Source organism: Eriocheir sinensis, chromosome 55, assembly GCF_024679095.1.
Source record: "Eriocheir sinensis breed Jianghai 21 chromosome 55, ASM2467909v1, whole genome shotgun sequence".
Classification (NCBI taxonomy): Eukaryota; Metazoa; Arthropoda; class Malacostraca; order Decapoda; family Varunidae; genus Eriocheir; species Eriocheir sinensis.
This window is the reverse complement of record NC_066563.1, coordinates 12,198,220-12,210,521: the sequence shown is the minus strand read 5'-3', so window position 1 is coordinate 12,210,521 and position 12,302 is coordinate 12,198,220. Positions and strand designations below refer to the sequence as shown.

Here is a 12,302-nt window from a genome sequence, read left to right as displayed (position 1 = left end):
AAAACTGACCCCTAATACAACCATGTCATTCACACAACCCACCAATCAACTAAAAATACTACAGCACAATGTCCACCATTGGCACACCAAACGCATCAATCTAATAAACACGTACACACATGAGAACCCAGATGTAATCCTCATAAATAGCCATGGCCTCCTCAACACCCGGGCTCTAAAGATACCGGGTTATTCATGTTATCAGCGGAACAGAACAGGTGAACAACACGCTGGAGTGGCAATAGCAGTCAAAACAGGAACCCAGCACAAAATATATGACGACTTCCACTACTCCGACACCCTTTCTGTTAAATTAATGACTACCCTCGGGCCCATTAATATTGCCACTACTTACATCCCCCCACGAGAGGGCTGCATTATGTTTCCTGACTTCTATAAACTGCTACGCATACCTGAACCCATGTACTTCCTAGGCGACTTAAACGCACGCCACACCAGCCTTGGCCATTCCAACACAAATACAACTGGACGAAACATTATGAAAATCATCACCACCTTCGGAGCCCAGCACATAGGTCCAAATTTCCCCACGTTTATAGGCCACTCAGCCCTCACCACGCCTGACGTGATTCTAACGAATGGGAAAACATACCACAACACCCACGCCAGCCAGGGGCCACTAACGAACAGCGACCACCTCCCAATACTGTTCACCATCTCCCGTTGTCGTGCCCTGCCCACAACGGATGAACACAAAAACGGCGAATTGGGAGCAATATAAGAACATTATAGACTCAGAACTACCTGACCTACATCTAGAGGGGAAAAACACAGATGACATAGAAACCGCTGTCAACACCTGGTATACCGCTGTTAAAACTGCCCAAGCACAAGCAATACCCCTCACAAGGCACAAAACACTATCATACCCCCACCGCAACCAAGAGATTACGGACGCACAGCTACGTTTTACCAACATCCTCCGATACGCCGGGAGGCACGGCTGGACGCATGATCTTTATCAACAAAGTAGAGTTCTCCAACGAACGCTACAAAATACGTGCAAAACAGCATACAACAGGCACTGGGAAAACACAATAAAAGGCCTCGCCGAGAAATACAAGGACCCAAAAGCCTTCTGGCAGGGAATAAAACGCCTGCAGGGCAACACACACCACCGCCCCATACACCTAGAAAAGGGAGGAGTCAAAATACAGGATGACGAGGGTATTGCCCAAGAGTTCAGAGAAACCTGGAAGTCAGTGTTCACAATAAGACCTGAAGACAACGCTCATTATGACCAAGACAATGAACGGGAAGTAAAGGCATGGCTCCAACAGGACCCAACTAGAACCAGGCCACACCATACGATTGATCTGCAACGCCTAACACAGGCCCATCTGTTGACTGTGGAAATAGGCACAGCCGAGCTCCGGTAAGCTATAAACAAGCTCCGGTAAGCTATAAACAAAACGAAAAACACGTCGCCCGGAGAGAGCAAAATAGATAAACAACAAATCAGCATGTTACCCCCCCGGGGGCTGGCGTACCTACTCACCATATATAATGCGATGTTAACAACAGGTTACTTCCCTCAACGATTCAAAGTCGCCACTCTCACCATGATACCTAAACCAGGCAAACCATCCACGGATCCCAAGAACTACAGACCGATCTCACTTCTAGAAGTCCCAGGAAAAATCTTTGAAAGAATAATCAACTTACGACTCAGATGTCACCTGGAGGAAAACAACCTTTATAACCCGTCCCAGTATGGCTTCAGGGCAGGGAGGAGCACTACGTCAGCTATCTCCATCGCCAGCGAAAAGGTAGCACTCACTAAAGGACAAGGACTAAACTGCACTATTATCCAACGCGACATCAGCAAAGCGTTTGATAAAGTCTGGCTACAGGGCCTGCAATACAAAATACTTCAACTCGGACTGCCAGAGCTAACGGAAAAACTGTTATGTAGCTTCCTTGGTCAGCGCTCAGCTTCCATTCGAGTTAAGTCAGCAATATCCTCCCCGTTCCCCCTGCACAGCGGCGTGCCACAGGGCAGCGTGTTATCACCAACGCTCTTCATCACCTACACCTCTGACATGCCCCGGTCTGATAACAGAAGCTGTATGGATATATATTATGCTGACGACGCGACACAAATAGTGACCTCCAACGGTACCCTAGACCACCATGACGCCCTGGTCGTGCGGGAGGCGAACAGACTCAACACATTTGAAAAAAAATGGAAGATCAAAACAAACATAGACAAGTTCGCTGTGGTCGCACTCGGCAGGAAAAAATTAAATGACATACAAATACAGGGCAACACCATCTCCCATCAAAAACAATGCCAGATATTACACAGTGACATCCACCGGCCTGATCGTTAAACATGTCAACGACAAAACCATGAAAGTTAAAACAGCCCTCACATCACTAAACAGATTCTGGCACTTCACAGAGCGGCTCAAACTGTATCTAGTAAAGACTAAGATACTTCCTATACTAGACTACTCACCCACCCCGACACACATGGCTTCCCACACCAAGATGTTACAGCTTCAGAGGCTGCAGAACAAAGCGCTGAGATTTGCCACCGGACAGAAATACCCGTACACGGAAAACACAGCAGCACAACACCGCAGACTCGGAGTACAACTAGTCAGCACAAGGCTACGGGAGGCGGCCGGAAAGATATGGGAGAAACTAGACCAGCAAGACGACGTGAACTACACCCACGTCAAGGAGCTTGACGGCAGCACGAACTTGGTCCACCCCTGGTTTCCGCGCAGCTTGAAGTCACTACGAGAACAACCGCCCACACATCACTTCACACAAGTGACGCCATAGCTTAGCTTAGCTCTCTATACACAAACAATCCAAACACACACACCCCCAGCACGCCGGGGGTATACAAATAAGGTGCCCGATAAACAATAACTACACCAGAACAACTAACGAACCTACACCAGACAACTGTACACTCCTACTGTCTTTCCTATTCCCCACCTGTACCTCACCACTAACCCACTTCCTCTTCGTACTATACCCTTGATTAAAAAAAAAAAAAAAAAAAAAGAACGCCCAGCCTCTAGGAAGCTGATTTAGTAAGAGATGAGATATGAAGTTTCCAGTTGAGATTTTGAGATAAGGATAGACCGAGGATGTTTAGTGTTGAGGAAGGTGATAGCTGAGTGTTGTCAAAGAATAGGGGATAGTTGTTTGGAAGATTGTGTCAAGTAGATAGGTGAAGAAACTGTGTTTTTGAGGCGTTTAAGGACACCAGGTTCTTCTTGCCCCAATCGGAAATAATAGTCAGGTCAGAGACTAAGCGTTCTGTTGCCTCCAGCCTTGAATCGTTAAGTTCCTGTAGGGTGAGTCTTCTATTAAAAGAAGTTGAGTAATGCAGAGTGGAGTCATCGGCGTGAGAATGGATAGGACAGTTCGTTATGAAAAGAAGATCATCAATGAACAACAGAAAGAGAATGGGAGATAGGACAGAACCCTGTGGGACACCACTGTTTATAGGTTTAGGGGAAGAACAGTGACCGTCTACCACAGCAGAAATAGAACGGTCAGAAAGGAAACTGAAGATAAAGGTACAGAGAGAAGGATTAAACCGTAGAAGGGTAGTTTGGAAAGCAAAGATTTGTGCCAGATCCTATCAAAAGCTTTTGATATGTCCAGCGCAATAGCAAAGGTTTCACCGAAACGGCTAAGAGAGGGTGACCAAGAGTCAGTTAGGAAGGCAAGGAGATCACCAGTAGAACGCCCCTTGTGGAACTCATACTGGCGATCAGATAGAAGGTCAGAAGTGGAAAGGTGCTTTTGAATCTTCCGGCTAAGGATTGATTCAAAAGCTTTAGATAGACAAGAAAGTAAAGCTATAGGACGGTAGTTTGGGGGATTGGAGCGGTCACCCTTCCTAGGCACAGGCTGTATGAAGGCATACTTCCAGCAGGAAGAAAAGGTAGATGTTGACAGGCAGAGGCGAAAGAGTTTGACCAGGCAGGGTGACAGCACGGAGGCACAGTTTTTAAGGACAATAGGAGGCACTCCATCAGGTCCATAAGCCTTCTGTGGATTGAGGCCAGAGAGGGCATAGAAATCATCATTTTGAAGTATCTTTATAACAGGCATAAAAGAGTCAGAGGGGGGATGAGTAGGAGGAATATGCCCAGAATCGTCCAGAGTAGGGTTTTTAGAAAAAGTTTGAGAGAAGAGTTCAGCCTTAGAGATAGATGAGACGGCAGTGTTGCCGTCAGGACTGAGGAGTGGAGGGAAAGATGAAGAAGTGAAGTTGGAGGACATGTTTTTGGCTAGATGCCAGAAGTCACGGGAAGAGTTAGAGAAGGCAAAGTTTTGTTTTTTTCTATTAATGAAAGAGTTTTTGATTAGTCGGAGAATAGATTTGGCACGATTCCGGGCATAAATGAAAAGTTCATAGTTAGCAATAGAAAAGCATGCGAAAAGGTTCCCCTTTTTCTGTTTTTGTGATATCGATATGCTTCTTGAGTTTCATTTTCTGGAACTCATCAAATGGACGATCAGATAGTTGTATGATGCGATGTGGTAGCATGGACACAGGAGTTACTTGCTCCGTGAGGTACTGTTGCAAAAAGTTAATAAGAGTTTTCAGTTTGTGAGATTTGACCAGGGCGGAGCAGTATTCGGTGACGATGGGGACCGTGACCAGGACAGCTTGGAGAGATAGCGTAGAGTAGGTGAATAATTCGCGTAGTATCCATTATGAAACAAAATCACTTGGAAGGACGTGATATATAAATATTTGCTGGTGACCACTGAGGAAATAAAGGAAACACGAGGATCCCGAGCGCTTTCGTGTATTACATTTTCTAGAGAAAGATACAGAAGTGGAAAATAGAAAGGCTTATATACTAAAAAGAAATACATAGGCCTGGCTCCTATATGATAACTCATATATATATATATATATATATATATATATCTATATATATATATATATATATATATATATATATATATATATATATACTTAGAAGAAGGCACAGAAATAATTGATAGGTGCACAGACAACAGACGCCTGCAAATTTTAGAAGCCCTGCACATCAAAGAGCTGAATCCCAACTGAAACATCCAGTCGACAGACCTGCAGGCCCTCCCGAGCTACCGAAGGGGCGGGGCTAACTCCAACAACCAATCACAGCCCACTGCGCACCACGCACCCAGAATCCTGAGCCCAGCCAGCGCTTAAAAGAGCGGCGCGCGGCCAGTCCAGTGGACTGGCCGCGCGCTGTCTGCCATAATTATCGAATTCTGCCATAATTTGGCATGTGTCTGCCATCTGCCATACACTGTCTGCCATCTGCCATAATTTTGTTGTTCTTGATCAAATGTTTTGAATGCACTAAATTTTCAAACCTATAACGTCAGGAATCTAAAAAAAAAAAAAAAAAAAAAAAAAAGTTCCCAAGTAGTGAGTCATGTCTTTCGGGAGTCAGGGGCGGGCGAGTTCAGGTGAGGGTTGGGCTCCTCAGGAGTGGCCAGCGGGGGGGGGGGGGTTCAGGTGTTGTCGGCCGCTGGTAGGTGGGACTGGGACGAACCTCGAGGGACCATCAGGAATTAAGAGAAGGGTGTTTGTACCCTCCCACTTAATCCTTTTCTTTCCTGGTATGAGAGAGAGAGAGAGAGAGAGAGAGAGAGAGAGAGAGAGAGAGAGAGAGAGAGAGAGAGAGAGAGAGAGAGAGAACATAAGAATATACCCAGCAAACCAGAAGACGGCGGCCCTCCGTAGGCTAAACGTATGTTGTACCGGCGGCCCTACAGCGGCAGATTACGTGGGGCCGCCGTCACCCGTGCTCATAGGTTCTACGTCGGCCCGCTAACAGCGGGCCTACATAGTTATGCCTGCCATTAACCGCCCATTTATACATAGTAATCCAATGTATTTTACATGAATACACCTGATGAATAAATGAAAGATACATTCAGTGGACTTAAGTTTATTTTGACAAGATCTTCAGCTATCACAATAGGGTTTACAATTGGGTTGATGCCATTAGTAAGCAAGAGAAGACACTTATACTTTATCATTACCAGATTTAACAGTTGTATAGCTGTAATTTTACCTTAGAAACTAAAGAAAAATAATCTAAAATCACAACATTTAAGACTTTTCAAGGAACTTAATTTATCCTGTTCAGCAAGGTAATTTCCAAGCAAGACAGTGGAAAATGAAATAAGATAATTCTCCTAAAAAGTAAATCAATCAATATTTTTTGTTAAAAAAAAAATAATAATAATAAAAATAATAATAATAAGGGGAGGGATTCCTGGCCCTTGTCATCATTCCTTACAACTACAACAATATGATGGTACACATTCTTACTCTTTATGCCTTAGTGATAGCACCTGATATTACTTATGTATTTACTATTTTCAGCCTGAGGATATAGTCTTTCACATCTTTACTTTAAATCTTACCAATGATTAACTCTGTTTAAAGTATAGTTTATGAATCAACTGTCAGAGAACTTAAAACAATTTAATACTGAACAGCTAAAACACACACACACACACACACACACACACTTTGGTAATACATTGTGTGTAGCTACAAAAAAAGATTTCTTTAAGAACTGAACAATTAGTATTCTTTCACCAATATAATTCTCAGCACCACAAGTATTAATCATTAGTCAGCAACATGAAAACACTGCGAGCACCCTTGAAACAAGCAATAACAAATGCCTAATCTTTGCATCAGTGTTAAGTACAAAATTACCATTAGCTATCCTGAGCTCTATTCCTAAACTGAGTATTTACATAATTAATATCATAATAATCCTATCCCTACATCCTAGAGAAAAAAAATAAAAAAAATAAAATAAAAAATAAATAAATAAAAGTGGCTTCCATTACAGCAATGCTGTCCACAACATTTCAATTAACTACTAATGTACAGATGAAACATTACAGCCAAAAGAATGAAATTAAGGTACAGGCATTTATAAATGAGGAAAATGCATCTAACAGGACTGACTGTGGGCTATGTGGAATGTGACGGGAGGTGTGCATATGGAGCAGGTAGATCATTAAGAGGTGTGAAAGCACATCAAAGGGATACAGGTGCATGTTAAGGTGAATGGAGAAGTGGGATGAGAGCTTCAGGATACATGGAGGGAGACTGGAATGTGTGGTGTCACTGTGGCATGAAAGCCTGGAATGGTACCAGTAAACTGAGTATTTTATGATGCATTAATGCACAAAGAGAGAGCAAGAGAGAGAGAACTTTGAATATGCAATGCCAGAAAGTCTAGGCAGTATCACTGCTCTCACAAGTTCTTACATCTCTCCTCCGACGGCCTCCATCTCGATCTCTGGCTGTTCGAAACCACTCCTTCATTACTTTTTCAATTGAGGCAGCTGTTGCACTCTTGTGCTCTGCATTCTTGCGGACACTTTCTGTCAATAGGAAATCTGCCTTTAACTCAGTAAACTTCAATATACTCAAATCTGAAATGTAAGTAGTTAGACATGAGTAACTCAATTCATATGGGGTAGTGGTTAAAAGTTGATAGCTACATGGTAAGCTAGTATTGTAGTCACAAAACTTTAATGTACAGTCAAAATTAAAATACATGAATAGATGTCAAAAGCAGATTATCCAATAGAAACAATTAAATTCTCGACTATTCAATCAAGCACCACATGAGTTAAGTGATGTGTACTAATCTGAACATCTGGAGTATACTAGGTGTAACACTGTTTTGCCTAATATTCTGTTTTAGACTGGAGATACAATGCAGAAAAAATTTATGTGGATGAGTTAATTAAGAATATGACTGAATATCAAAGCAAGCAAATTTACTAAGTCTATGCATAGCACAGAAAAAAATACTATAGGAATGTATACTAAGCATTACTGCATATTTGTAACTGCATGGAAACACTTTTTCTCCCATCACACTTGGCAGACAAGGATATGTAGGGTAGTTCTAGCCATTGCTTTTACCTTAGGGATTTGTGTCTGGTCACGTAGTAACCCAAATGAAGATAAACAATACAACACATTACATTACAGTCTTGTATACCAATGGACCCTTTCATTGTTTACTTGTTCTAGGTGAGATAACTGTTAGCCTGTGACTGCATCATAAGCCACTTACTAATTATTGTATCCTTCAGCTTCATTGTGCAAAAGCTCCGTTTCATTCCTTTGCCACACCAATTGAAGTGGATGGCCAAGGAGTTGCTCACAGTGTATCGCAGAATGCGCCTCACTGTGTCTGGAAGACCTGATCCACCTATTACATACAGACTTGCAATCTGAAAGAGCAGTAACGTTGCAGTAGTAAACAAGTGAAGGGTGCATGAAAAACAGTACAGCCACATTCTCTTTGAATTCAGGCTAGCCAAAAATGATACTGTGGTTCTAATATCAAGTGTTGCCAGGTTTGTCAAAAATGATCAGTAAATAAAAAGTTTGACTTTAATTTACAAAAACCTACACCTGTTTCTACTGAAATTTGAAGGTTTCAGCAACATCAATAGTAAATGATCACATAACTTACAACTTTCTTCTCTAGGTCAGGATCCATCAGTTTGCTTTCTAGGGCTTCCATTTCATTCATATCCTTCACAGGGAAGTGAATGCCCTCTGGTACTGCTTGATCTTGTTCTTGCACACTGTGGTGTCTGAGGAGAGTATTCAGCTTGGTGGAGTGGGAATGCAGTATAGCACGTAGTTCTTCCAACACCATAAAGATTCTTGCATCTCGGGCTGTAATTTTTTAGAACATATCACTTATGAGCACATAATAACCTGTCATACCAAGATATTAACATATAACAATACCAGCACAATAGTAGTTACGGCCCAAAACTGGAGTATACTTGAACTGCATTTCAAGTCAAATGTAACAACTTCCCTATCACAGTGTTAAGTGACTTCAAAAGAAGAAACTGCATTACCATTTACATCCAGACTCTCAGGTGGTGGTAGCTGTGGCTGTGACACAATACAGCTCGGTACAGATGGCCTAGGTGGAACTGGTCTTGCAATCTGGTCTTTGGATTTTACCTCCACATCCCTGATACTGCTGGAAGCTTTTGTCTTAGCCCTTGAACTAAAGCAGTCCTCTTCAGAACTTTCATGGTCAGTGTATCTGCTGGGAGATCTGGAAAAAGATATGGAAATATATAATAAACGCAATCTGGAACATTCACATGTATATGTATGAGCACAAGTAAACTAGGTATATGCAAGCACACACACACACAAACACATATGTAGATACAGAGACAGGACAGCATGAGCTCAGCTTTCCTCCCCACATATCCCAACTAGGTAAATATACACACTCCCTCCCTCTTCACAGGATTTTTTTTCATAGAAGAAAAAAGAATGGAAACACACCCACCTCCTCTTCCTTTTTGAACAACGGCTAATGATATCATCCTCAGAATCCTCCGTCAGTAGGTCAGAATGATACATAGCGGTTGACAACTTTGCTCTTGCTCTCTCATATGTATCTGTGGATAAATTTAGTAAATATTACTCATTTATTATCATTGGTTACCATACAGGATCATTCCTGTTACTTGCCTTATGCTAGTACCAGGTTAGTTCATGAAGTTTTTGAGAAATCTGCCACAATGAAAGAATTAAGCACATACTATATTCATAGGTAATTTGTTTATTTCTAATTTTCCTAAAAAGTATGTAATGAAAGAAGTGAAAAAGACACAGATACGTGTTGAAATAAGTGAATACAACACAACAGGGTACTCACAACAAAGGCACAATTAGACACAACAGACACAAACAACCACAGACATCCCAGATGACGAACACAACAGACAAGGACACACACAGGTCCCAGGTGATGAACCAACAGTGGGTGGACTGGATGCCGCAGTGTTCTGTGAAGTATGACTGATAATATTAAATGAGTCCAGAAATGGCTAGTAAGAGTAGCAGAAAATGAAGTACATAACTGGAATTATGTAATTCCAGTTACTGTAACTACTCCTATTCTTAGCAATCTCTGAATAAAATATAGCAAAACCTTTGTGAAACAAAAAATGTATATATACTGTACCTGATTCATACATGATTTTAACAGAATACTTCGTCCATTCTGTACATGGTGAATCTCTGTTGGACAGCATTGTTTATTCGTGTTGAGGAAAGGTATGGAGGCCACAGTGCTTTGTCTTTGCTAACTAGCCATGATGAAGGGATTACAGCCACATCATTTGTCTTAAGGAATTCCACCAAAACAAATATTTCACCCATCTGTTGGAAAAAACAAGACAAAACCACGAAAGTGTCTTTAAAGCAAAATGCAACCCTAAGTAAATAAAGAAAAAAGCAGACACTAACACATCCAGTACCATAGCCCCAACTTCTGCATCACTCATGGTCTATTAAACTGGTGAATCACTGGAATTACAACAAAGAAATCATTCTTATAAGGCAGCATTACATATTTGCACATTATTTCTGACAGTGGAATAATATCAAGCCTTCCTCTAAGATGTGATACCTTGTAAACACCCAAATCTGATGAACTTAGTGGGCTTGTAAAGAAGGTGGATATATTACTAAAAGATTCAAAGAGTACCATCACTTCACCTCCATCCTTTCTAACCAAAATGTTCTTTATCAGACCTATATTTGACCCAACCTTCACACAGTTATCTCCAGAATCTATTGAGAACTGGAGTTTCTTGTAAGTGACCTTCTTGAACTGAGAAAAATTATCATCAGATCCTGGCAATGGTCCATTATTATGCATGTGCTTGGGTACCTCTACATCTACATGCTTTTTGGGTTCTGTTGACAAAAGAGCATTCATTTCCTCATGAAGTCTACAGATCACTTGTTGGACGGGAAAGTTGGGTTTCCAGCTTGGCTTTCAACTTTCCAAGGAAATTTTCAAATGGAAAGGCTGAGAACCTATCCAATGGACCAAAATTTGCAACATCACCAGCTAAATGTGACAGCCCATGAACATTATAAACTAACATATCTGAACCATATATCCTGCCAAAGTCTTGCACAAAGGTACACAATAATTCATGGGCATATTGGCAATGTAGTGTAATAGAATGGACTTGCAAGACAGTAAATGCCAACAAAAATATCTAAAAGTTTTGATATTTATCATCAGCCAATTTGTCTTTTAATGCAATTGGTCCACTGTATAGCAGAAACTGCCGGTATTCAGTTGCTTTCCATCTGTCTACCTCTGCAAGTGATCTGCATTTTCTGGGAAATTCTGAAGGCAGAAATTTCCAGTACTTTAGTAAGTCATCTGATATTCTTTGTATTACATTACTTCCAACTCTACAGTTCTTACCCACAGGTCCTCTAATCCACAGCCCAATAAGTTTTCTTGTCACTCCTAAGCACACAAGGTGCATATAATCATAAGGAAACTGACTAACCATCCCAATTCCAAGCTCTATTAAAGGTGATCTAGCATAATGATGTTCTTCATCAGCCAAGCTTTTGAAGTCATCATCAGTGCGGAGTGAGGCATCAAGGGATGGAAATGTTACTTTGCCCTTCCACACACCTCTCTGGGTGCATTTTTCACAACCATAGTATGCATTATGTCCTTTAACTTGTTTGACGAATGATCTTGCAGGTGCATCACAAACAAAGGATGATACCTGAACTTGAAGTTTTTACCATCAATTACTATGCCATTTTCATTGATAATATTCATCTCAGTAACAAAATCTAGCAGATATTCTGAAACATTCCCTGGTTTATGGCTGCCACAATATAATGCAATGATGAATGGTTCACTCTCTACTGGGTGACTAACTCTTGCTAATATGGGCCAAAACTGGCTGTTTGAACTCTTAAATAAAGGCAGACCATCTATGTTAATTTGAAGAACTATATGTTCACCATCTTTCAGTGTTCTTGTTGTTAACTTATGGGACAAAACTTTTACAAGCAAGGCTTCCACACCAAAATAATGATAAGATCCTCCTGCAACCTGCTTAATGTCATAATACCGTGGAGTACTTAGCAGAGTTCTTGCATCCTTTGGAAGACTAGGATGATACTTCAGTAATATTTCCATGAGACTGTTGATGGCATTGTGTGAGATTTTGAAATCAACAGCCCATTTAGCAAGCTTAGATGACATTTGATAATAATCATGACCTTTAGTTTCATAAGCTGAATTTGTAACATCAGAATCACTTCCCGATGAACACGGTTGTTGAAATGGGTGATGTTCATACCAGCTTACCCGTTCCTGAACCTGTTCCTCCTCACAGACTGCCCCACAAGTTTTCTGATTTATTTCACTATCATGACAAACTGAGGAATT

At 41.3% G+C, this 12,302-nt stretch overlaps 2 protein-coding genes across 6 annotated transcripts in view; both read right to left on the bottom strand.

Moving 5' to 3' along the window:
* LOC126984084 (organic cation transporter protein-like) overlaps positions 1–12,302 on the bottom strand; it is a 77,804-nt gene that overhangs the window by 10,443 nt on the left and 55,059 nt on the right. The gene's annotated exons all lie outside the window — the stretch shown is intronic.
* LOC126984085 (uncharacterized) lies at positions 5,933–10,108 on the bottom strand. 5 transcript variants are annotated; one of them, XR_007736398.1, is made up of 7 exons: positions 10,050–10,108; positions 9,741–9,870; positions 9,369–9,480; positions 8,920–9,125; positions 8,520–8,728; positions 8,115–8,274; positions 5,933–7,461 (listed from the first exon to the last, which is right to left on the bottom strand). XR_007736398.1 is itself a non-coding variant. In XM_050837494.1 (6 exons), the coding sequence occupies exons 1-6, from the start codon at positions 10,060–10,062 to the stop codon at positions 7,262–7,264; spliced, it is 900 nt and encodes a 299-aa protein (XP_050693451.1). In that variant the 5' UTR covers positions 10,063–10,104; the 3' UTR covers positions 5,933–7,261. The 5 variants fall into 5 exon arrangements, 2 of the variants coding, with proteins under 2 accessions (XP_050693451.1, XP_050693452.1); XR_007736399.1 differs by having other exon boundaries at positions 9,365–9,480; positions 9,741–10,105; XR_007736397.1 differs by having other exon boundaries at positions 9,741–10,105.